General features: G+C 39.5%; 1 protein-coding gene across 12 annotated transcripts in view; it reads right to left on the bottom strand.

The window, feature by feature from the left end:
• Window positions 1-27,015, bottom strand: part of JADE3 (jade family PHD finger 3) — a 145,887-nt gene that overhangs the window by 65,335 nt on the left and 53,537 nt on the right. For 7 of the 12 annotated variants that reach the window (XM_074392101.1, XM_074392098.1, XM_074392099.1 and 4 more), the window contains 2 exons: window positions 11,371-11,451; window positions 10,553-10,632 (listed from right to left, as the gene is read on the bottom strand). In XM_074392101.1, the coding sequence (XP_074248202.1) occupies window positions 10,553-10,632; window positions 11,371-11,440 (150 nt within the window). In that variant the 5' untranslated portion in view covers window positions 11,441-11,451. Of the gene's footprint in view, window positions 1-10,552; window positions 10,633-11,370; window positions 19,312-27,015 lie in introns of those variants that run through there. The other 5 variants (XM_074392104.1, XM_074392103.1, XM_074392102.1 and 2 more) reach the window with 3 other exon arrangements.

Here is a 27,015-nt window from a genome sequence, read left to right as displayed (position 1 = left end):
GATAAGCCCAATTTCAAATTTACAAGCTAGCCAGATTAAAGAGCATGAGATCTAAGTTTTCTAGAGAAGCATTTTTACTTAAGGCAGAGTGTGAGAGGCTGCTTTATCTTGCTATAGAACTCAAACATCTCAAGCATGAGGCAGAACATAAAATGTTGAGTGGATGGGAATGTCAGTTCAGTACTCAGGTAGAAGATATCTGCAAAGTGATATAAAATATATTTATCAGACTGGTCTCATTAACTTGCTTCTGATAAGAAAACGCATTTTTAAAGTTTATAAACTGAAAACAAAATAACTATAGTATATCCTGATTAGTGAGGAGAGTTTTATATACAGATAGTGGCACAGGCATACATATTTGTATATATTTTCATAATGAAACAATAAAAGAATAAACCAAAAACAACAAAAAGGGTTAACTGCAGAGTGAGAAGAAAACAGGGAAGGGAGAGAGACTTATAGAAAAGTTACCAAAAATAGTTGAGCTGAATCTAGCTGGATCTCTCCATATATTTTGTTTTACAGTTTGAAGTTTGAAGCAGGGAAATAATTTATATAATTAAAAAATCTTAAAGGAATATGAGTCTGGGACAGGACACCTGGATTGGTATACTGGTTTCACTACTGAGGAGCTTTCAGCAAGTTGTCCAAATTCTACATCTCAACTTGTCTATAAAATGGGGATAATAACACTCACCTCATAGGGGTTGTTGCAAAGATTAAATGGTTGAAGTTGCATTAAGAACTAAGCATGGTATGGAACTCATAGTAATTTCTAAATAAATGCTAGATCCTGCTATTTTACTATCATCATCGTAGCATTCCTTCTAAAATTGGAAAGAAGTATATAACTGAGTTCTTCTGTGTAGTCCATAAAGTAATTGTTGATGGAGTAAGAGAGATATGAGTTCATAGCCCAGTTAAAATGTGCATGGTTTGGCTCCCAAAGACAGGGTTCCCAAGCAAGAGCTCCATCAGGAACTTTAACTAACATTCCAAAGGCCACAGGGTAATATAGAAACTTCACAAAATAAAACACAGCCATTTGTTGCTAAATTAAAGATAATGAAGAAGGGATCTAGATGCTGACCCTGACCTTTCTAGGTAATGAAGTTGAGAAGTTTTACAAGTTCTTAATAGTGTGTCTATTTTACATGCACTGGTAGTTTTCCCAAAAGTTCCTGAAACAAAAAGGCTTTGTACTTTTCAGATAACTGTTCATTTATGGTCAAAGAGGGGATTCACTGGCTAACATACAGTCCAGAAGCTATGCCAAGCCCAACACTGTGTGCACATCTGGCCTGTCAGATGCTTGCAGAAACAAAGGAGGCCTCACTATGAATTCAATTAGAACATCAATGCTTAACCTGCCAGAACCACAAAATGAAAATGCCCTTTGCAGACAACTCTGGCTTTTATTGCTCTCATTAACAACTCTCAGTTGGCAGTTTTTAAAAGCACAGCTAGTCTGAACATTTGTGCGACATTTTTCATAGGAAAAGTCAAAACATTAACTTCCTGTATGACACAAAGAGAAACGCTGTCTGGCCCACGTGAATAAAGCAGAGAGATTGATCGATTTTGATTCAGTCACTGAAATCTAAAACTATATATAACTGACCACAAACTGACATGTCACCCCAAAAGCATAAAACAGCCACCAACTGGTAATTATATTTAAGCAAAAGGAATTAATTATAATTATACAATCGTAGGCAAAGAAGTTGTCAGATTATCCAGAAGAATGACAGAGAAAACTTAGCAAAGAACACTGTGCCTAAAGCCTTAAAAACTCTGTTGTTCAGAGTATCAAACACCGCATGTTCTCACTCATAGGCGGGTATTGAACAGTGAGAACACATGCACACAGGGAGGGGAGCACTACACACTGGGGTCTGTTGGGGGGAAATAGGGGAGAGACAGTGGAGGGTGGGGAGTTGGGGAGAGATAGCATGGGGAGAAATGCCAGATATAGGTGATGGGAAGAAGGCAGCAAATCACACTGCCATGTGTGTACCCATGCAACTATCTTGCATGTTCTTCAAATATACCCCAAAACCTAAAATGCAATTAAAAAAAAACTATTCTTATTACCAAAGGTACATAGTATTGTCAAGATGCTGCATCCCACGTTGATTTTTTTCAATGCATCAAAAAGCTTATTCAACTTCTAAATTTAAAACTTTAAAGCACATGGAAATATTTTTCAAATAATTTAAAATAATTCTCAGGTTTCTTATAAAGAATAAATAGAACATTTTGATGGCTATGGGCTAACACCAACTGCAATATCAATTACTATAAAGCAATGTACCTTTGGGTTGCTTAAGTTGGATTATTCCCTTTCCCCCATATCAAACAGAGGTGTAACGGAGAAGGGAGCAACAAAGTCTGATTTAGAGATCTGAGCAATTTTTGCACAAGAAATGACATTTGAAGGCTGCTTTACAAATTAGTCTCCCTTTCCTCAGTGTTCCTTTTTGTGTAACAAGTATGTGATTGCAGTTTAATGCTTTTTATCTTCTGTAGGTCAGAAAACCAAATATTTAAGCTTGTTAGAAATATAGGTACAATGATGTAAACAGAACTTACTAGAGAGTATGTAGTGCTCTCCATTGAATTAAAATATACGAGCTTTCATTCTGTTGCTATGAAAGTCTTGCATAATCAGACTCCAGGCCTACAGATGATATGCAGTCAATGTGTGGTTTTTTTGTTTTTTTTTTTTTTTTTTTTTTTTTTTGAGATGGAGTCTTGCTCTGTTACCCAGGCTGGAGTGCAATGGCGCAATCTCTGCTCACTGCAACCACCGCCTCCCAGGTTCAAGCAATTCTCCTCCCTTAGCTTCCTGAGTAGCTGGGATTACAGGTACATGCCACCACACCCAGCTAATTTTTGTATTTTCATTAGAGACGGGGTTTTACCATGTTGGTCAGGCTGGTCTCGAACTCCTGACCTCGTGATCTGCCCACCTTGGCCTCCCAAAGTGCTAGGATTACAGGCATAAGCCACCGCACCCAGCCGGAGTCAATGTTTTAAGGAAGTTTGATATGTTTTACACGCCAGACTAGTAGGCGAAAATATACTGGCTTTTGATAAAGAATGGAAGACTTTTTAATAGCCTCCCAATGTGCTGGGATTATAGGCATGAGCCACAGCGCCCAGCCAATTACTATGTACTTTTTCTAGGGATTAAAAAAACAAAACAAAACAAAACAAAAACCTTTATGAGTATGGGCCCTTTTAAGAATCAGATGAAGGCTACTATCTCAGAAAAAAAATGAACAAAAACATAGCCTTAAAAATCTGTATACAATTTCTGGAAGGTACACAAAGCCCCTGAACCATACAGGGGATTCACATATCCTTAGATACTCTTCTCTACAAGTTAAATCAGAGGGAGGCATGCATAAGAATCTCACTGATACACTAAATAGTAAAGAAAATATGTATATTTTAATGCAGCCAATTAATCTCCTGCAAAAAGGATAATTTATATTGTACTTCAGTGACTAATTCCTAGTAAAATCATAAGGCTCAAGAATTCTGGTTTTATCTCAGACCTGGAGTCGGAAAACAAAACAAAAAGCCTCCCATCTTTTAATAAGCAAATGGCAGGATGGGCAGCAAATTAACAAATTTTCATGAATCCATCAGAGAAATGAATCATAGCATAAATAGCCAATTCAGAGAGACAAGTGCCTGCAGGGAGACACAGGGCAGAGCATTTGCTTACCTGTGGCAGAAGCCACAGCAGGAACATTAAACTAGAAATTTTGATTCGCTGGATGCTGCATGGGGACTGATACAAGAATACGAAGTTCCGGGGGGCTGTAGTTACTGGGGGGCCCCAGCTGCTTGCAAGCTTTTTCTTCAGGAACTCAATTAGGCTCACACAGGGAAGATGGGGTGGGACCAGGAGGGCGGTACCTGGAGAAAGCACCAGAGTAGTGCTGCCTGGGTACTCGGTGCTTAGTGTCCTTGTTCCCTTACCAAAAAAATGCTTCATCTACAGGAGAAAGGTATCAAGTGAGGGTCATGTTATAATTTCACTACTGCTGGGAAAAGGAAAAGCATCCAGCCTCAGCCTCCCTGTGTTACCTAAGGGGCAAAAAGCCTTAATCTACAGGAGAGAGAACCTCAAGGACAAAGGCTGAGAACATCAGAAAATACCTACTACACGCCAATAAGGGAATGGGGGCAGGAGCAAAAAAGCTCTACCTGTGAAGACTATGTTCCCCACCACCACCTCCACCCCCAGAAACCGGACCACTATGGACCCTAAAGGCTAAGAATTAATGAGAAGATTAGAGAATGCTGCTCCTCCCCCATGCCCTCTAAAGACTTCAGGGATGGCCGGGTGCGGTGGCTCAAGCCTGTAATCCCAGCACTTTGGGAGGCCGAGGTGGGTGGATCACGAGGTCAAGAGATCGAGACCATCCTGGTCAACATGGTGAAACCCCGTCTCTACTAAAAATACAAAAATTAGCTGGGCATGGTGGTGCATGCCTGTAGTCCCAGCTACTAGGGAGGCTGAGGCAGGAGAATTGCTTGAACCCAGGAGGCGGAGGTTGCGGTGAGCTGAGATTGCGCCTTTGCACTCCAGCCTGGGTAACAAGAGCGAAACCCCGTCTCAAAAAAAAAAAAAAAAAAAAAAAAGACTTCAGGGATAATAACTAATTGGCTAACAGCTTGAGAGAGCTGCAAGAGACAAAATTCCTATGAGGACAAGCACAAAGAGACCTTAAGCCAAGAGGAGGGACAAAAACAAGGTCACTAGAAGAATATGAAGTCTCTGGTGCTCACAGCAATAACAAATTTCAAACACTCTCATATATTGCTGGTGTGACTGAAAAATGATGAGCCTCTTTGGAAAACAGCCTCGTAGTTCTTTAAATAGTTAATGGTTAAGCAGAGTTACTATATGACCCAACAATTCCACTCCTATGTGTATAGTCTAGACAACTGAAAACATACATCAACATAAAAACTTGTACCTGAACGTTCATAGCAGAATTACTCATAATACTCCAAAAGTGGAAACAACTCAAATGTCAATCAAATGACGAACAGATAAACAAAATGTGATATACTGATAAAATGTAGTATCATTCAGTCATAAAAAGAAATGAAATAGTGATACATGCTACAACATGAAAGGTGAAAACATTATGTTCAGTGAAAGAAGCCAGACACAAAGGGTGCATATTGTATGATTTCATTTATATGAACTGTCTAGAATAGGCAAACCCATCGAGAAGGAAGGTAAATTAGTGGTTGCCAGGGGGTTACAGGTAGGGAGATTAGAGAGTAACCGCTAAGGGGTAAGGGGTTTCTTTCTGGAGTGATGAAAATGTTCTAAATTATGATTGCAGTAATGGTTACACAACTCTGAACACACTAAACCAACTGAATTATACACTTAAAATGGGTGAATTGTAGGCTGGGCACAGTGGCTCACGTCTGTAATCCCAGCACTTTAGGAGGTCGAGGTGGGAGGATCACAAGGTCAGGAGATCGAGACCATCCTGGCCAACATCCTGGTGAAATTCCCTCTACTAAAAACACAAAAATTTGCTGGGCCTGGTGGTGCATGCCTGTAGTCCCAGCTACTCGGGAGGCTGAGGCAGGAGAATCACTTGAACCTGGGAGGTGGAGGTTGCAGTGAGCCAAGATCATGCCACTGCATGCCAGCCTCCAACTCAAAAAAAAAAAAAAGGTGAATTGTATGCTATGAGAATTATATTTCAAGAAAAGATGTCAAAAAACGCCTTTTTAAAAAGGGTGATTATTGGAGTGTCAATGTATAGCACCTGAGAGGTCTTGACGTTTACTCCCTCCCAGCAATAATGAGGCACCTCTCCTCAATATGATGTTGGCAGACTGGGTAGGGAGCCTGGGCTATTACCACCACCCATCAGTAAGGTGGTACCTTCACTACTACCACAGCCCCCATCATCAGTGGGGGCAACAAGGTGGTAGAAATTTCTACCTCTATGAAGTATTAAAGATTCCTCAGCCCTGCTCCCCAGAGAAAGAGCTAGGATGGGGAGCTTAGGAATTCTATAACAGGTAGTAAAGAATCAGCACCCATCTTCCCCACTGACATGGTTATAGCAGAGGACTGCTAAAACAGAAAATTTAAATATGACTCAGTGTCTAATGACATAATACTAAAAAATAGGCTACAACAGAAAATCACTCATCATACTAGATCTGGGAACGAGAAGAGACAGTCAACAGGCATCAACACTGAGATCACACAAATGTTAGAATTATCTAATAAGGATTTTAAGACATCCAGGATAAAAATGTTTCAACAAGAAATTGCAAACACTTTTGAAACAAAAAACAGAAAGTCTCAGTGAAGAAATGGAATATATAAAGAATAACCAAATGGAAATTTTAAGATAGAATAATACAATTACTGAAATAACAAACTCATAAGAAGCTCAACAAATGAATGGAATTAAGGAACAGAAGACAGAACCAATGAACAACAGAAATAATTCAATCTGATCAACAGAATATACACTGAAAAAAAATGAGAAGAGCCTGAGGTATCTTTGGGAAAATAACAAAAGATCTAACATTCATGCAATTGAAGTCTCAAAAGGAGGGGAAAAAGAAGGTAGAGGGCTGAAAATTTCCTAAACTTAGTGGAAGATATAAATCTACAGATTCAAGAAGCTGACTAAAGCCCAAAGAGGATAAGCAAAAAGAAATCCATGCCCAGGTACATTGTAATCTAACTTTTAAAAATTAAAGACAAGGAAAAAATCTCAAAAACAACTGGGAAAGAAATGACTACTTCAAGAACAACCTACTTGAATGCAGGCAGATTTCTCATCAGAAACCAAGGGAAGGAGCACATTTTTCAAGTGCTGAAAGAAAAGTACTGTCAAACCAGAATTCTGTATCAAGTAAAAATATCCTTCAGGAATGAAGGCAAAATCAAGACATTCTCAGATGAAGGAAAACTAAGCAGATTTATCACCAGCAGACCTATCCTAAAAGAATAGCTAAAGGAAGTTCTTCAAACAGAAACAAATGAACAAGAAAGAAAAATGGGAACATCAGAAATAAAGAAGAGTATAAATATGTCATATTTCTTAAGTGAACCTTAAAACAATTGTTTGAAGCAAACAGGGGCAGCAAGTAAGGCCAGGAAAATCGGAAACTGAGAGAAAAGTGATACTCTGTTATTAGAAATAGGATATAAAAATGACACTTTGAAAAAAGCAGCCAATGGTGGCCGGGTGCAGTGGCTCATGCCTGTAATCCCAGCACTTTGGGAGGCCGAGGTAGGTGGATCACAAGGTCAGGAGTTCGAGACCAGCCTGGCCAAGGTGGTGAAACCCCATTTCTACTAAAAATGCAAAAATTGGCTGGGTGCCTATAATCCCAGCTACTTGGAAGACTGAGGCAGGAGAATCGCTTGAACCTGGGAGGCAGAGACTGCAGTGGGCCGAGATTGTGCCACTGCACGCTAGCCTGGGCAACAGAGCAAAACTCTGTCTCAAAAAAAAAAAGAGCCAATGGCAATATTGCTTCAGTTTCAGGAGCTAAATAGGAAAAAAGAATTCACAGTGGTTCCATCTGATTCCTCAAAGGCCACCTTCAAACTCACCTGTGAGTAGTGTGTGCTTGTCACCTCTGCCAAGTCCCACTTACTTTTACTTCTCTTCTTTTACAGGTTCCTCCCATATTCTCCTTGCTGCCTGAGTTCCCAGCCCCTGTTCAATTCCAGGTTTGTTCTCTCTATTCTTGAGTTTTGCTCTCACTTCATTATGGAAACTTTGATTATAACTACTTATGAGAAAACACTGGTGGTGTCCCATATTTCTTAGCTGCCAAAGTTTCAACAAATGTTTACTATACAATTATTAATTATTGTACCCTACATAATATGCCCAATGCATACTGGTTAAGAAAACAGGATTCAGTATGAATAAAAACCTGAATTTCAGTTCTGCTTTTTTTTAATGACCCTGGGCAAGTAATTTAACTTCTCTGAGCCTCATCACCTGCAAAACAAACAAACAAAAAACTGGAAAGTACCTACTTTATGGTGTTATTAGAGGAATAGAACAAGAGGATATTACTTCCCTGATGTGCTTGATTATAAAAATCACCTGAGTCACTTTTTAAAATCCAGATTCCAGGCACTTTTCTTGGAAATACTAATTCAGTAGTATCACAGGGTAGGGTGAGTCTAGAATCATTATTTTAAAAAGGCATCCAAGGAGAGTCTCATAATTGTTTAAATTTGGGAAACAAATTAATGTAAAGCTTTTGGCACATAAAATTTCAATAAATGGCAGCTATGAGAGGTAGGTATGATAATGTCCATGTTATGTTGACAAATTATTTCAGAGAGATGAAATAAGCCAGCAAAGCAGCACACAGGATCAAGCTCTTCTAATGCAAAGGCTAGTTTTGTCCTATAACATTACCAGGTTTTCCTTTTTATAACAGAATATGAAATTATAAATGAAAACAATTTGCTTTCGGCAGCCCAGGTCCCCTATCCCTTGCAACAAAAAGACTACTATTACCACTGACTGGGAGGCAGTAGGCCTCAAAACCCAAAGACCTTGAATTGCCTTATGTCCTAAGACCAGCTTTCCTGTCCTCCTAAAGGGGTAGGTAGCAAAGTTTCTTTCTCACCATCCTGTAGACAAAGTATCCTCTGGACAGATGGGACATTTCTTCCACTCCTGTTTATGTATGTTATATTCCCTAAGTTTTTCTGTATGACATGGACATATATAAACTCTGACATTCTATTGTGCCCAGAAAAATCCCTGGCAAAAGAAAGAAATGAAAAGTGACCTCCAAGGAAAAGAGAAATGCCCTCTGGTGCACACCCGAAAGTATCCCCACAAAGAGTCACTCCCTTTCCATGAAGGTGGTGGGACCTGTGACTTGCTTTTAAACAACAGAATATGGCAAACATGATGGGATGTTGTTCCTTTAAGTAACATTATAAAGCAAATGTGATGGGGATGCCACTCTCACGATTATATTATGTTATATAACATTCCATCTTAGTTGACTGGAAGGAAAGACTCTCCTTGCTGGCTCTGAAAAAGTATGCTGCCATGTTGTGAGAGGATCTATGGAAAAAGCCATGTGGCAAGGAACTGTAAGTGGCCTTTAGAAACTGAGAGCTCTCTCTATCAAAAGCAAGCAAGAAAACAGAAATCTCAGTCCTTCAGCTCCAAGGAGACAAATTCTGCCTACAACATGAATGAACTTGGTGACAAATTCTTCCCTAGGCAAGCCTCCAGATGAGAACACATCCCATTTTCTACAGTCATTTCAGCATTTAAAGACTCTGAACAGAGAATCTAGTCACATCATGCCCAGATTACTGACCCACAGAAACAGAGATATAAGTGTGTGCTGCTTTAAAACACAAATTTTGTGATAATTTGTAATGTAGCAATACATAACTAATATATTCAATGTTCCTTTACAGCTAAGGAAGTCTATTCATAGCAGAAATGAAGATATACAAGGCCATTTTATCACCATTTAATTATCACAGAGGGAAAGTCTGTAGGATCCACTAAACCATTATCAAGTCTAAGGGGAACCCTAGCACTTTGCTGCCCTTTGTGCAGAAGATAACTAGCCTCCTAAGAACTGACCTATTCTTTCTGGCCCACCAGAAAGGCTGTAAGGACCCATCACAGCCCATGGCCCAGATGATTTTTAATGTAGTCCACCCACAACCTACTCACCTGTCCCTTTCTGTACTATCTCTCCTCACCTGCTAACTTAGCTTTTTCCAATCATAGGGCAGGAGATCTCTAGATTCTTCCCAATTCCCCTAGTCTGGCTCTCTTTGACTTCCTGGTTAGGGGAGGAATATTCTAAAGCCAGGCACTATGTGTCATCACCAAAATGAAATCACAGTGTGAAGATTATTGTTCTCCTAAAGGAGATAGAAAATGGAATATTTCTTGGGAAAAAATAAGTTCATCAGAAAACAAGCCTACCCACTGACACATTCTTTATTCCTCACATCTTCAGATTTTGGGTATTGTTGATATATATATAGGCAGGAGGCAGCCATCTATCTTTTTAAAAGTTGTCTTAGTTTATTTAGTATTGCTATAAAGGAATACCTGAGGCTGAGTATTTATAAAGAATAGAAGTTTATTTAGCTCACGGTTCTGCTGGCTGGAAGATTCAAGATTGGGCAGCTGGTAAGGGCCTCAGGGTGCTTCCACTCATGGTGGAAGGCAAAGGGGAGCTAACATATGTGGAGATCACATGGCGAGAGAAGCAGCAAGAGAGAATGGGAGGAGGTGCCAGACTCCTTAATAATCAGCCCTCAAGGGAACTAACAGAGTGAGAACTCACTTATCCCCCTGCACTGGGAAAGCATTAATCTATTTATAAGGGATACATTCCCATGATCCAAACATCTCCCATTAGGCCTGGACCTCTGACATTGGGATATAATTTCAACATGAGGTTTTGGGGGACAAGCATCCGAACCATAACTTAAGTCTAAAAATTGAAAATATGATCTCACCTCAGCAGGCTTCTTGTGTTCATTTGGAATTTTTGACTTGATCCTATACATTGAGCCAGAAGTAAAGGAAGTGGAAGGACCTGGAAAAGATAATTAGAAAAAAATACTGAGATGCATTACCTACTAAAATAACTAAATGTCGTAAAACTAAATGTCATCCAAGAGAATATGAAAGATATGATGGAGAAACTAGAGAGCTCATACCACCGAAGAAAACAGTCAAACTGCACTGAAGATTGCCTCATGATGGAGTTTAGTGACATTTATGGATGATCTGCTACACTGCAAAAGCTTCAACAATGCTAAGGATGAGATTATCTGATTTGGTATAATCACACCTCATAATGTTTTGGAATAACACAATTTGTGTTCCACTTGGAGGAAAAGTATCTCCAAAAACAACTGGAAGAACTAAAAATGTAGAGCAAGTAATCTGTATCCTTCAGCACTTCCCCAAAGGCTATTGCTAATAATGTTATTGCCTTTTACAAATGATGACTGACTCACAGTCAAACACTTGGTACCTAAACTACAATTTATGCTCTTGTACTTTTCTTCCTTTCTAGAGAAGCTGTGTTAACGCATTACTAGATTTGGCTTTTGTTGTTTAGGTAAATGAAAAGTGAAAACAGTTACATGCCACACACAACCAATTATTCTAATTTATCTATCTCTAATGAAATTTCAGTAAGAAAATGGTGCCCTGAATTTTCCTTCTCAGAAACATTTAACCATTGAAAAAAAGCATGAAATGGCTTATCCTCAGTAGATTTCAAGTCAAAGGAAAAATCCCCAAGGGATATAGACAGAAAGGTTACCAGCTGCCAGCCGGTTCTCCTCACTTTCGTCTGAACTGTCACTGCTGCTGAGAGGCCTATGGCGTTTCATCCTGGAGCATCCTGGGAAAAAGAACAACACTGAATAAAACAGTTCACACACACCCATCCCAGAGGGCAGTCAACACTGTCCCACAGCTCCCCGAAGTAGCAGCAAGCAAATCACACAAATTGAATGATTTTTGTCAAGAATACTCTCAAATGACTTTGAATACTGGAAGAAAAGTACTACCAAATCTTTTAATACAAAGCATCTCAAAGACTAAGAAAGGCTACACGTTAGCCTTAGGAGGAAGCCCAAGCCACAGAAGATGAGTGGTACAGCACTAACTGGAGCCTCAGATGTGGCCCACATGGCCACTGTCCACCAAAACAAAGGGTGGGGCAGCCATGGGGCCATAATTAGCCAGTGATCCCCAATAAGAGAGGAACAGAAAAGGAAAAATCAGTCATGAGGGCAGGGCCATCAAGAGCCAAGGTTGAACAGCATGGACATAGTTGGCTGAAGAAAGAACAAATGAGGCACATCCACCTTTAAGAACATGACCACACTGATTTTCTGCCTGCCCTTTATCCCTCTCTTTCTGTACTTATATCCCACATAAGTAGCCTAATCTAAAGTCATAATTATACATACACTACAAAGAATGTTAAAGAAAGCTCCTATGTTGCGAAGAGTAAATCAAAATGCTTTGTACTAAAACGCCTAATGGTTCAAGTGTACTTCCCTGAGTGTGGCCAATGACAGATTAAAAAGAAGCATCACCCTCTGGGAACACACTAGCACTGGAGTGGAAAAAAAAAGTTAAGGCACAGTTAAGCACTTTAAGTCACAAAGGAAGTGCTGAAAATGTAAACTTGAAAAGAGCGATACAGTCAGTGACCAACATTCTTTTATGTGCCACAACATACAAAGTGCTACCAGGGGCTATCATGATTCCATAATGAATAAAGGTCAGGGCTACTGCCTTCAAGCTATTTACAATCTACTGAGGAAGTAGAAATCCATGTACAAGGTCACTTTGAGTGATTATGAGTAGCAGCAACAAAATTGTATGTTAAAAAGCTTATAGAGTTCCATTTCTGGCATAACAGTGTGAGCAGCTCCATGGACGACCCTCTCCCAGTGAAACTGGTGAAAGTTATTTCAATTAATTAAAAAAAAACCATTTAAAGTCTCTGGAAATGGTCCTAAGGGCATACAGCAAATGATAAGTACTTATTCAAGAAAATCTACTAAAATTCAGAATGTAGAGTCAAAGTCTGCAGTATTTGGATCTAGAACCACTTCCTGCATCTTCCCTCCTAGCACAGATCTCATGCCAGAGTAGAGTAGCCAAGTGTTCCTTCTCCCCCAGCTCTCAGCTCCTTTCTTCCTGGGAAGAACAGGATGTCACCATCATTTATCCTGTTCCCAGCCACTTTTGCTGAGGCTACATTCCAGAAGAATGTGGCTGAGAGGTAAGGGCTCCCTTCTTCCACCTAGCCCCCAACTCATGTGATGGAGGCTATTCCTTGGGTGTTGTGCCACCAAGAATACCAGGGCCTTGACTGCCCTGGTACTACCTTGTGGGTGGGATTCTATACCAGAAAAAGTAAACCTGGGAGACCTGGGGCTGAAACTCAGAGGGAAGCTCACCATTTGTCTCCATCCCCTGCACCAGAGCTGTGGCTCAAAGATTTTTCCCAGGGAGGGAGGCATGGCATAGAATAGGGGGCTTCAATTCTCCTGCAATGAAACTGACTTCATTTGCAACTGAGTGTACAGCAGTTCAAGCCTAGGCTGCCTAATATGCCAGAGAGAACCGGGGAAAGAGACAGCAGGGAAAGAGATGGCCTCTTGGGGTCAGAAGAAATCTCAGGAACTATCTTCAAAGGAGCCCTAATTTGATTGGATCAGTTTGTGGAGCAACTTATGTTCCAGGACATGATTAAAACAACAGAGCAACCAGTCAACAATTAGTAGACCATAACAGCTTGATGTGGTCAAGGAAAGAGACAGCCAAGGAGAGTCTCAAAACCATTGTCATCCCAGGGTGACTGTGGGGATATCCAAGCTTGTAACCCTGAAGAGCAACATCAGAGGATTCATACTGTAAGGTGAGAATGGGGGTTGAGGAAATGGACTTCAATAAAATAATCCAGCCAGTTACCAAAAAAGTAAACAAGCAAATAATAATAAAGAACCCTGGTGGAGGGAGTAGTACCCACAATTGCTACAATATGTTACCTAAAATGCCCAGTTTCCAACAAAAACTTATGAGATATGCAAAGAAACAGGACAGTATGACCCATACAACCACATGTCAAATTTAATAGGCAAAGCCTTCAAATTGTTCAAAGAAAGGGAGTAATATAATTTGATTTTTAAGTATTAAAAAAAAAAGTAAAGTGAGCTTGGCACAAAAAAAATGTTCAAAGAACTAAAGAAAACCATGATTAAAGAAGTAAAGGAAGTAAATCACGACAGTATTTTATAAAACAGAGATTATCAATAAAAAAATAGAAAGTATAAAAAATAACCAAATGGAAATTCTGGTGTTGAAAGTACAACTGAAATGACAAATTCACTGAAGGGCCTCAACAGTAGATTTGAACAAGCAGAAAAAAGAATTAATGAATGTGAAGTAGGTCAACAGAGATTAGGCAAGTTGAAGAACAGATGGAAAAAAGAAGAATAAACAGTCTCAGAGAAATGTAGGATATCATTAAGTTCACCAACATACACATAATGGGAGTACCAGAAGGAAAAGTGAACAAGAAAGGAGCATAACAAATATTAGAAAAACTTCCCAAATTTACTGAAAAACATTAATTTACATATTCAGGAAACTCAATGAACTCCAAGTAGGATAAATGCAAAGAGATCCAGAAATAGATTTCTCATAGAAAAATTGCTAAAAGCCAAAAAGACAAGGAGAAAATCTTGAAAGCACCGAGAAAAGACAACTCATCACTTTACAAGAGAACCCCAATAAGATTAACAGCTAACTTCTCAGAAACAATGAAAATAAGAAGACAGTGTGAAAACATATTGTCTTTTGCTGATTGGCTGCACATATCTGTGAATATATTAAAATAACAGAATTGCATACTTTAAGTGGGTAAGCTCTATGGTATATGAATTATATCTCAAAGCTGTCATTTTAAAAACTAATAAAATTAGTACAAGTATCAAGACCATTCACAAAGGTTCTGTTCATCCTACAGTCAAAGTCAACTGAATATTTTTTAAAAAAGAGAATGATGTTAGCCTCCCATCACATAAATTTTTGGGGCTACATTTGACTCTCTGTCAAAATTTCATTCAAACACTCTTCTGAAATGCAAACAAAACCAACAGTAACAACAAAACACTTCCTATTAAAAAGTAGTGGGGAATTTAAAGTCACAATGAATGTACAAATTTAAGCAGAAATAAAAGTAATATTTTCTATTACCCACTGAATACACAGATCTACTTAGAGGATAATCATACTCCCTTGATCTTGGCTGTCTTCTCCCATCTTCAAGGCAAGCAACGCTGCATCTCTCTAATCCTGCTTCTGTCATCACATCTCATTCTCTGACCCTTCTGTTCTGCTTCCTTCTTCCACTTTTAAGGACCCATGTAATTACACTGGACCCACTCAGATAATCCAGGATAATGTCCCCATTTTATAGTCAGCTAAATAGCAACCTTAACATATTCATAGGTCGTAGAGATTAGGACATGGACATCTCTGCCTACCACAACCTAATACACAAAATGTAACTTAAAATGGATCACAGACTTAAATGAAAAATGTAAAACTATAAAATATTTACAAAAAGCATAAGAGAAAGTCTTCAGGATCTAGGGCTAAGCAAAGAGTTCTTAGACTTGATACCCAAAGCATGTAAGGAACTCTCAAAACTCAACAATAAGGAAATAAATGACCCAATTAAAAATCAACAGATGAGCTGGACATGGTGGCTTGTACCTGTAATCCCAGCACTTTGGGAGGCTAAGGTGGGTGGATCATTTGAGGTCAGGAGTTCGAGACCAGCCTGGCCAACATGGTGAAACCCTGTCTTTACTAAAAATACAAAAATTAGCTGGGTATGGTGGCACGCATCTGTAATCTGAGCTACTTGGGAGGTTGAGGCACGAGAGTTGCTTGAACCTGGGAGGCGGAGGTTGCAGTGAGCCTAGACCACTGTACTCCAGCCTGGGTGATAGAGCAATACTCTGTCTCAAAGAAAAAAAAATCAACAGATATTTTAACAAAGAGGAACGCAAATGGCAAATAAGCCTGTGAAAAGATATTCAATATTACCAGCCATTGGGGAAATGTAAATTAAAACCACAACAAGATATTATTACATACTTATTACTACAATAGCTAAAATAAAAAAATAGTGAAAATATCAAATGCTAGAGAAAGTATAGAGAAACTATCATTCATACATTGCTTGTGGGAATGTAAAATAGTAAAACTCTTCTAGAAAATATTTTGGTCATTTCTTTAAAATTAAATATGCAACTATGACTCAGCAATTGCACTCCTATGCATTTATCCCAGAGAAATGAAAGTTTATGTTCCCAATGAATATACTGAATATAACCTTCATATGGATGACTTGTGATGGGATCAAGGGCAACAAATATCATAAAAGAAATATTTTTATTCTCTAAAAATCTCAGTGAAGAAAGCCAACTGACCATGGAGCCTCTCTCCTCACCTCCCTGAGAGTTTTGATAAGACCTAAGACTTCTTGTGAGATGGATACTCCTCTCATCTGAAGTTCTAGGTATATGTACTTTGGATAAAACAGTTTCTTTATTTTCCACAATACTCTGTTCTTTAAGTGAAAGAGTTATCAAACTGTTCATGACAGAGGGAGATTTTAAAGAATAGGCAAAATCTGGCATCTGTAAAACAATTACCGTAACAACTATTTTTTATTATAGATGGAAACAAAAAATCTTGTATTATCAGTAAAAAGCCTAGGAAACAGTTTATCTAATACGAGTAACTTCAGTCCTGGGAAATAAGAAAATTAGTCATCAATGACTTTTAGAAAAGAAAACAAAGCAAGCTAATTTCTGGGTCTGGGCTGTTTAAAGTCCAGTGATTTGTCAATTTCTGTGATGTACTGCCTGTTTTAATTATTGTAGGAAAATAACAAAAAGCAATCAATATCATCAGAATGATTCCATGACGGTAAATCTTTATATCTGTCTTTATTTATTATTTCTAAGCACAACAATACTACACATATCAGCAGCCATTTTACAGATGAGGAAATTGGGGCTCAGAAGCATTAAAGCAACATGCTTGGAGCAACAATGGCCACCAGGGGGCAGAGCTGTCAGGTACATTGACAATGGGCACTCCAAGTTGATCCAGAAGCCAAAGGACAGGCTGGAGGGCTGACAGCGGGAATGCTTTCCTTTTTAAGACCAACCTCCTCAGCATGTTTTGTGAGGCCCAGTGTTCTGGCACTGCCTCAGGCCTCATCAGTTGCTGTTCCCCCAATCGTACTCCATTTGTTCTGCATATACTATGCCCTATGTGATTCCATGAACACATTCATCTTGTTTCATACTTGCTTGCTAGCCTCTGCACAGGGCTCTTCCTTCTGCCTACAATTCCTCCCCATGTTTTCCTTGACCAGCCCATTTTCCCCAACCCTGGTTCTATTCATTCATTGGATCTATTCAATGAAACTCCCCAGATGTCCCTCCCCTATAATTATTCACTCCTTTGCTTTCTATCCAAGTACATGCAAAAACCTCTTTCCTTATACCGTCAGTATTCTTTACATCAAGCTTGTCCAACTGGTGGCCTGCATGCGGCACAGGATGGCTGTGAATGCTGCCCAACAGAAATTCGTAAACTTTCTTAAAACATTATGAGATTTGTTTGTGATTCTTTAAAGCTCATCAGCTATTGTTAGTGTATTTAATGTGTGGCCCAAGAGAACTATTCTTCTAATGTGGCCCAGGGAAGCCAAAAGATCGGACACTGCTGCTTAACATGGCCAGCTGTTGTTACTAGACCATAAACATCTTGAAAGCAGGGACTGTGTCACATTCATTTTTTACCCCTAGTTCTTAGCACAGTATCCTGCACAAAGTAAACAGGCAAAGGAATAATACACTGTGCTGCCCCCACCCAATCCTGTTTACTTAGCTAGTATACTGTACCCATTTTTCAGCTACTTCCTGTTGGCTGCTAATGGCTCACAGTGACCCCTCTCTTCCCAAGAACTGGGGATTACACTCTTCCAGTCAATAATTGTTCTGCTACCACCTCGAATAGGCTATGGCTAGATTTTCTTAAGACCCTAACTGGCTCCTTCTTCCTTACCTGGTTACCCTCTTCCCCTTACAGGTTTTTCCTGAGAACACTCCTCAATAAATAATGTACATCTGAATACCACCTCAGGTTCTGCTTCTAGGCACCCCTACTTAACATGTGAATCCTTATTAAGTGGTAATTTTAAGAATGTACCACTTAAGTCCTAGACATCTATTGTACAGCATATAATTAACAATACTACATTGATTGTATACTTAAAAGTTTGCTAAGAGGATCGGCCTTTATGTTGTGTTCTGACCTTGAGAGAGTAACAGAGAAAAGGGAAACTTTTGAAGGTGATGGATAGGTTTATGGCATAGATTGTGATCATAGTTTCACAGGTATATACTTATCTCCAAACTCATTTAGTTGTTGTTTTTGAGACAGAGTCACCCAGGCTAGAGTGTAGTGGTGCAATCTCAGCTCACTGTAACCTCTGCCTCTGAGATTCAAGCAATTCTCATGCCTCAGCCCTTGAGTAGCTGGAATTACAGGCATGCTCTACCACATCTGGCTAGTTTTTGTATTTTTAGTAGAGACGGGGTTTCACCATGTTGGCCAGGCTGGTCTCAAACTCCTGATCTCAAGTGATTCACCAGCCTTGGCCTCCCAAAGTGCTGGAAGTACAGGTCTGAGCCACCGCACTCAGCCAAACTCATCTAGTTGTATATATTAACTATGTACAGCTATTTGTATGTCAAAAAAAAAATTTAAGAAAGAAAAGCCCCATAGAAGGACTAGCTCTCTCTAGTTGACTAGGCAGACATCAAAGTCACAGCAGCCCAGTGGCTGAGCATCACGCTTGATAACACCCGAAAGCATATTTTGCCGCTGGCAAACACAATTGTTTTCTGTCATGTCCCTGTCACAAATATTCATTTAAGAATTGGAAGGGAAAGAGGCCCAATAAAATCTGTGATTGTCAAAGTAACTTCTTGGAAGAAAAGAGGAATAAGGAACATAGAAGGAAACAGGTTAAGTAAATTTATTTGTACCATGAAAAAAAATTACCTTAGAATAAAATGTTTTGTTAAGCGAAACCATAAATCAGTATAGTGTAATCCTGGAGTAACTGTGCAATGTGTCTCAATATCTTACACTTGGGTATATTACTCAGCTGTTTATTTTCTAGTCCTCTGATCAGAGCACAACTTTATAAAGGCATTCTTTTCTTCCTTACCTTCGTTTTGGCAGAAATGAAATGTATTACAGACCTCACCTTGCACCATTGGGAACAGTAATTTGATGGCAGTTTTCAGATCTTGTTCCTACTATGATCTCAAGTACAATGATTAACATTACAGTGATTTATTTTATTTTTTTAAAATTTTTATTATTTTTGTTTTGTTTTGTTTTGAGAAGGAGTTTCGTTCTTGTTACCCAGGCTGGAGTGCAATGGCATGATCTCGGCTCACCGCAACCTCTGCCTCCTGGGTTCAGGCAATTCTCCTGCCTCAGCCTTCTGAGTAGCTGGGATTACAGGCATGCGCCACCATGCCCAGCTAATTTTTTGTATTTTTAGTAGAGATGGGGTTTCACCATGTTGACCGGGATGGTCTCGATCTCTTGACCTCGTGATCCACCTGCCTCGGCCTCCCAAAGTGCTGGGATTACAGGCATGAGCCACCCCACCCGGCCTCAGTGATTTATTTTAAAAGTGACTGAAAACCAGGCAAAATACAAACGTCTGGAGTAAACATCTTCCTTGGGTAAAATACTCTTTTAAAGGAGCACTGTCTGGAAGTCAACCCAACTGGGATTATTTGGGACTAGAACCTAAGCCTGTGGTTTGGTGGCTACTTGACTCCCCATTAATATTCCCATGGAAGAACATGCAGGCAAAGGAAAGAAAAAGGGATTAGCTCAAACACAGCCCTTTCCTTTCCTACTATATACCCATGAGACATACTTCTGAAATGCATTGTCAGTGCAAGGGGTCCCTATTCACTGCCCTCTGCAGGGACATGTAGCAGTTTAAAAAATAATTTAATGCTCTACTTTAAACAAATTCACACCTTTTGACCTAGGAATTCTACTTCTAACATTTGTCCTTGAAAAATAATACAGGCTAGGTGCAGTGGCTCACACCTGTAATCTCAGCACTTTGGAAGGCCAAGGCAGGTGGATCACTTGAGGTCAGGAGATCGAGACCAGCCTGGCCAACATGGTGAAACCCCATCTCTACTAAAAATACAAAAATTAGCTGGGTGTGGTAGCAGGGGCCTGTAATTCCAGCCACTCAGGAGGCTGAGGCATGAGAATTGCTTGAACCTGGGAGGCAGAGGCTGCAGTGAGCTGAAATCATGCCACTGCATGCCAGCCTGGGTGACAGAGTGAGACTCTATCTTGGAAGAAAGAAAACAAAACAAAACAAAATAAAAGAGAAGGAGAGAGAAAGAGAGAAAGAGACGGAAAAAGAGAGAAAGAGAAAGAGAGAAAGGAGAGAAAGAGAGAGAGAAACAAAGTCCAAAACACAGAAAATGATTTATAAAGCAAAATGTCCATTAAAACTTCATAATAAAAATAATAAAACCTATCTATCACACGAAAGAGGAATAATTAAGGTACATTAATATTATGGTATTTCATCCAATCATATAAACATGGTATGCAGGGAAACATTTATGCTAAGATGTTTTAAAATGTATAAAAATCAGTTTTATAGTGAAATTACTATACATATATGAAATATAATATATAGAAAATAATGGCCATAAATAAATTTACTAACATTAGTTGCACTGAAGTGACAGATTTCTGGTTGATGAAAACATTCTTTCCAAATGTTTCCATTCTCCACATTTTTACAGTAAACATATAAGATGTTTACAATCGGAAAAAATATTCTTCTAAGATTTCAAGATATCTGTTCCCATGCCATTCTCAAATGATTCAGTTGACCTGAAACACTGAAACGATAAAAGTGGCCATCACTGTTATTCAAGATAGACATTAACCGGAGCTGAAAGAAATCCAGAAAAGTGCAATATAATCAATTGGATCAAGACATCTGTGTCATAAAGACAGTCGCACAAACTTTGCATTTTGGAAAAGCCAAAGATCTATGCAGTGATTCTCAACTGAAGGTAATTTTGCCTCCCCAGGGGACATTTGGCAATATCTGGAGACATTTATCGGTTATCACAATAATTGAAGTTACTGGCTTCTAGGGATAGAGATCAGGAGGGATGCCATTAAACATCCTACAAGGCACAGGAATAGTTCTTACAATGTATGGATGTATTTGGCTCAAAATGTCAACAGTGCCAAGGTTGAGCAATCTTGCTCTAAAGGGATGAAACAGAAATCAATGAGCTATTAAGAAGAGGGGAGAAATGATCAACTTGATTTTATTCATCCAATTATAGAATTAAGTAACAAAAGGGTATTCCCTGAAACCTAAAGGCAATTTTATCAAAAGGAAAACAGGACTTTCAGCCATGCTTAGGGAACTAACTTAAGAGAACTCATCAGTTCAAGAAGTGGAACAAAATGGAAATGTAAACAAGTTCAAGAAGGACTGAGATAAAAATCAGAGAGAATAAAGCCATGATGGTATTTGGAAGTAATCCTTAAGGAAAGAAACATCTGAAAGTCTAGCTCCCTTAGGCTTTCAAGGAAAATATCATTCAGAGCCATTATCAGAGACAGACATTTGAGTTAAGCCACTGGTCAGACCAGAGAAGCATGTTTCTTATGTATCCCGAAGGGTGAATTCCTGCCCATGTGGGCAAAGAATCTCCCAAACTATTTCTTACTTTTTTTTTTTTTGAGATGGTGTCTCACTCTGTTGCACAAGCTGGAGTGCAGCGGCACGATTTCAGCTCACTGCAACCTCCGCCTCCCAGGTTCAGGAGATTCTCCTGTCTCCGCCTCCCAAGGAATGGGACTACAGGCATGCACCACCATGCCCGGCTAATTTTTTTGTATTTTTAGTAGAGACGGGGTTTCACCATGTTGGTCAGGCTGGTCTCAAACTCCTGACCTCAAATGATCCACCCGCCTCAGCCTCCCAAAGTGTTAGGATTATAGGCATGAACCACTGCACCCAGCCCAAACTATTTCTTAAATAGAAGTCATGAATGCTATAAATGTGTTTCCTGAGCTGATTATCCTCTGCTTTGGGGCAAACAATACTAACCTCCTCTACAGTGAGACAGTTTAAGTGCCTGTGCTTTAATTCAGAATTCACCCTTCTCTACAAAACAATTCTATCCCTGCTTCAATGTCATGGAAACAAAACTCTATCCTTCAATTCTGTTCATCCTGCATATCTTTCATTTCTACCACTTCTCAGTAGTCTAGTAATTAAAGCCATAAACATCTATCTTGAGATTGGGTAAACAAAAAATAAAAAAGTAACACATTCTACATATGTCACTACTTCTCCTCACCCCTAACAAATCTTTGAAAGAGACAGCAGAAGTTGGGATAATGAACTTTTCTAAATGAAGCCTTTATATCAGCATTTCAAAGCTTATTTTTAAAAATTCAGATGTATCATATGACTCATGAATCCCGTGACCAGATGAGGAGTCTGGAGGTCAACTCTTCCAAAGCCCTCAAAAAACATCCAAGGAAAAATAAAAGAACATACAGATTTACCTAGGCAGATTCCTGCCACATACAAATATTTCCTTGTCAACCACAGTTATCTCTGTCACCAGGAAGCAGGCTTACCCTCTTTAATATACAGACAGACTTGTTAGCAAATTATTTGGGAATTTCAAACTCTGTGAGTAGAAGGTCAGGTTGGGAAGTGTGTCTAAACTGGGGTCAGCCAACTTTTTCTATAAAGGACCAGATAGGAAGTATTTTTGACTTTGAGGGCCACATGGTCTCCATCACAACTTCTCAAATCTGCTATTGTAGCATGAAAGCAGCCATAGACAGTACATAAACAAATGAACACAACTCTCTTCCAATAAAACTTTATTCCGGCTGGGTGTGGGGGCTCACGCCTATAATCCTAGCACTTTGGGAAGCTGAGGCAGGCAGATTACCTGAGATCAGGGGTTCGAGACCAGCCTGGCCAATATGGTGAAACCCCTGTCTCTACTAAAAAATACAAAAAGTAGCTGGGCTTGGTGTTGTATGCCTGTAATTCCAGCTACTTGGTAGGCTAAGATGTGAGAACTGCTTGAACCTGGGAGGCAGAGGTTGCAGTGAGCTGAGATTGTGCCACTGCACTCTAGCCTGGGTGACAGAAGGAGACGATGTCTCAAAAAAAAAAAAAAATAAATAAAAAATAAAAAAAAAAAACCAGAAAGACTACAACAAGTTCTCCAAACACTTAGAAACTAAACATCACACTTCTCATGAATACAGTGACTTGAATGGCTGAATGTAGATGAAAATATAGCATATCAAAACTTGTGGCGGGGAGCAGTAGTTCACGCCTGTAATCCCAGCACTTTGGGAGGCTGAGGCAGGCAGATCACCTGAGGTCAGGAGTTTGGGACCAGCATGGACAACATGGCAAAACCACGCCTCTACTTAAACTACAAAAATTAGCCAGGCATGGTGGCGCATGCCTGTAATCCCAGCTACTCAGGAGGCTGAGGAATGAGAATTGCTTGAACCCGGGAGGTGGAGGCTGCAGTGAGCCAAGATTGTGCCACTGCACTTCAGCCTGGGTGACAGAGTGAGATTCCATCTCAAAACAAAAAACTTCATTATACCATTTGAATTTCATACAATTTTCATGTGTTATGAAATATCATTCTTCCTTACATTATTTTTCAACCATTTAAAAATGTAAAAACCATTCTGTATGGCTGGTAGGCCATATCAAAACAAGTGACAAGCTAGATTTAGTTCACAGGCTGATTTGTCAACCTCTGGTCTAAACTACAAGAAAGCTTTACTGAAATAAATAATATAGAAAATTTGAAGAATACAATTCGATTATCACTCTCCTAACACTCCCCATCCCAACTCCTAATTTCTCAGCTCACTGTTTGGCTGATATAGACCTCAATGGGTGGTCAATTCTATAATGTTATCTTGACAGATTTTAATAGTGTTAGCCCTTTCTAAACTAAAATCTACTTTATGCCTTTTAAGGAAAAAGCCCCCAGTTCTAATAACTTTTAAAAAGTTAGCAGTACATTTTCTTAATTTATGTACATATATTTAAAAATTTCTACCAGGCATGGCAGCTCACACCTGTAATCCCAGTACTTTGGGAGGTTGAGGAGGGCAGATCACTTGAGGTCAGAAGTTTCAGATCAGCCTGGCCAACATGGTGAAACCCTGTCTCTACTAAAAATATAAAAATTAGCTGGGTATGGTGGTGGCTGCCTGTAATCCCAGCTACTCGGGAGGCTGAGGCTGGAGAATCGTTTGAACCCAGGAGGTGGAGGTTGCAGTTAGCCAAGATCAAGCCATTGTACTCCAGCCTGGGTGACGATAGTGAAACTCTGTCTCAAGAAAAACAAAAAACAAAAAAACAAAACAAAAGAAAAAAAAATTCAGTTACCCAGATAAGTCAATTTGCTATCTTAAGAATAAAAAGATACATACACATATAAAACATAAGTTCCTTTAAGATAAAATACCATTTGCAGATAAGACCTCTTAAGAGTAAAGTAAATCAATAAGAGATGCTTTTACTATGAAATATGTGATTCTTTCTCCAGATAGAAACGCAAACAATTTTTAAAAAACAATGATTTCCATTGTTTTACCTGCTGCTGTGTGTTGTTTCCAGACTGAAATTTTTACCCACATGTACCCATAATACATTTACAATAACATCTGTGTGATATAAAGTAACCATCCCAATTTATTAGAAGGAAAAACAACCTTTATCCCAGGTTTTTGTAACAATGACAGGCATGTAACCCTGACATATAAGGTTAAACACACAGAAATGACCCCAAACTTACTAAGCAAGCTCAAATCCACTGCACACCAACTGTTAGTACTGTGCTAAGAGAGGGCCGGCACTGCACTGGCCACCAGAAAGAGGACAGACAAGGAAAAAACTGAGAAACCAAGTCCTTTGGCTCCTACAGAGCCAGGGTCACAGGACGAGGTGCACCAAACACACAGTCACTACGGCTTGGGTGATCACAGCCTAAAACTGGTAACCAATATTAATCAAATAGGGTGTGGGTATGAAGTGAAAGAAGGTTGTTGTTAAACCCTCACCTCTGATCAGATCAATGCCCATAGCAAAAGAGCAGTCAGACAAGGAAGTTAACATGTAAGTCAGTACTGACTTTGAAGGCAACAAAAAATGAGGGAAAATGAAATGGCAACAAATTTCTCTGGGGAGAAATCAAAGGGTCTGGTAGATAAATGGCAATACATGTTAAATCCCAAGAAAAGGTATTCGGCCACCCCAGCAGAGGTTTCTCAACCACCATTACACATGGGAATCATATGGGGAACTCACAAAAATCCCAATGTCCAAACTGCACCCATTACCAATTAAGTCAGAATCTCTCCTGGAAGAACCAGTTTTTAGATGATTGCTTTTCCTGTTTTTCTGTTTTTGATTATAGTGACTTTTGCTCTTTTATTATTTCCTTCCTTCACTTACTTTAGGTTTATTTTGCTTGTCCTTTTCTAGTTACTTAAAGTGGGAGCTTATTCATTTGAAGCCTTTCATCTTTTTCTCATGTAAGCATTCAGTGCTCTAAATTTCCTTCTTAGCACCAATTTAAGTTACACTCCACAAGTTTTTCTTTTTTTTTTGAAACAGAGTTTCACTCTTGTCACCAGAGTGTGACAGGCTGGAGCACAATGGCGTGACCTCAGCTCACTGCAACCTCCACCTCCCGGGTTCAAGCAATTCTTGTCCCTTAGCCTCCCAAGTAGTTGGAATTACAGGTGCCTGCCACCACACCTGCCGAATTTTTGTATTTTAAGTAGAGACGGGGTTTCACTACGTTGGCCAGGCTGGTCTCGAACTCCTGACCTCAGGTGATCTGCCCATCTTGGCCTCCCAAAGTGCTGGGACTACAGGTGTGAGCCACTGTGGCTGGCCACAAGTTTTGATATGTTATATTTTCATCTACATTCAGGCACTCAAGTCACTGTATTGATGGGAAGTGTAATGCTTAGTTTCCAAGTGTTTAGCGAACTTCTTGTAGTCTTTGTGGGTTTTTTTTTTTTTTTTTTTTTGACAGAGTCTCTATCTGTCACCCAGGCTGGAGTGCAGTGGCATGATCTCAAGCTCACTGCAACCTCTGCCTTCCGGGTTCAAGTGATTCTCGTGCCTCGGCCTCCCGAACAGCTGGGATTACAGGTATGTGCCATCATGCCCAGCCGATTTTTGTATTTTTAGTAGAGATGGGGTTTCACCATATTGGCCAGGCTGGTCTCGAACTCCTGACCTCAAGTGATCCATACACTTTGGCCTCCCAAAGTGCTAGGATTACAGGCATGAATTACCACATCCAGCTGTCTTTCTGTTTTTGATTTCTACTTTGATTCTATTCTAAGAATATACTCTATATGATTTCAATTCTTTTACATTTGTTGAGGTTCGTTTTATGACCTGGGATGTAGTCAATCTTGCTGACTGTTACATGTGCACTTGAAAAGAAAGTATGTTACACTGTTGTTGGGTGGAGCATTCTGTAAATGTCAATTAAATCTGGTTGATCGGTGGTGTGGTGTTACTTCTTCTATATCTTTGCTGATTTTCTGTCTACTGGTTCTATCGATTACTGAAGGGGGGTAGTACTGACATTCTCAGTTGTAATTGGGGGTTTGGGTTTGTCTATTTCTCAATTCAGTTGTGTTGGGTTTTGCTGTGTGTTCTCCAAAGCTCTGTTATTTGGTGCATACACATTTAAAATTGCTATGCCTTCTTGGTGGATTGACCCTTTGTATCATTCTGTAATGTTTCTTTTGGTCCCTGGTAATTTTCTTTGCTGTGATATCTAATTATCTGATATTAGTATAGCCACTCCAGTTTTCTTTTGATTGGTGTCTGCATGATAATTTTTTCCATCCATTTACTTTTTTTTTAGATATGGTCTCGCTCTGTCACCCAGGCTGGAGTGCAGCGGCACAGTCATAGCTCACCATAACCTCCAATTCCTAGGCTCAAGCAATCCTCCTGCCTCAGCCACCCAGGTAGCTAGAACTATAGGTGTGCACTATCATGCCTGGTTAATTTTCCATTTACCTTTAAACTCACTATCATCACTTTTAATTGGAAGAGAGTATAATGTGTCTACTCCATCCTCTCTGGAATGGGAAGTTTACTCTCTGCACTGTTTTTCCAACCCTGTCTAAATTATCTCAAAATCTCTTAACTCGAAATAAAAACTTAACTTAAAAT

Source organism: Saimiri boliviensis, chromosome X, assembly GCF_048565385.1.
Source record: "Saimiri boliviensis isolate mSaiBol1 chromosome X, mSaiBol1.pri, whole genome shotgun sequence".
NCBI lineage: Eukaryota > Metazoa > Chordata > Mammalia > Primates > Cebidae > Saimiri > Saimiri boliviensis.
This window is presented reverse-complemented; position numbering and strand designations above follow the sequence as displayed.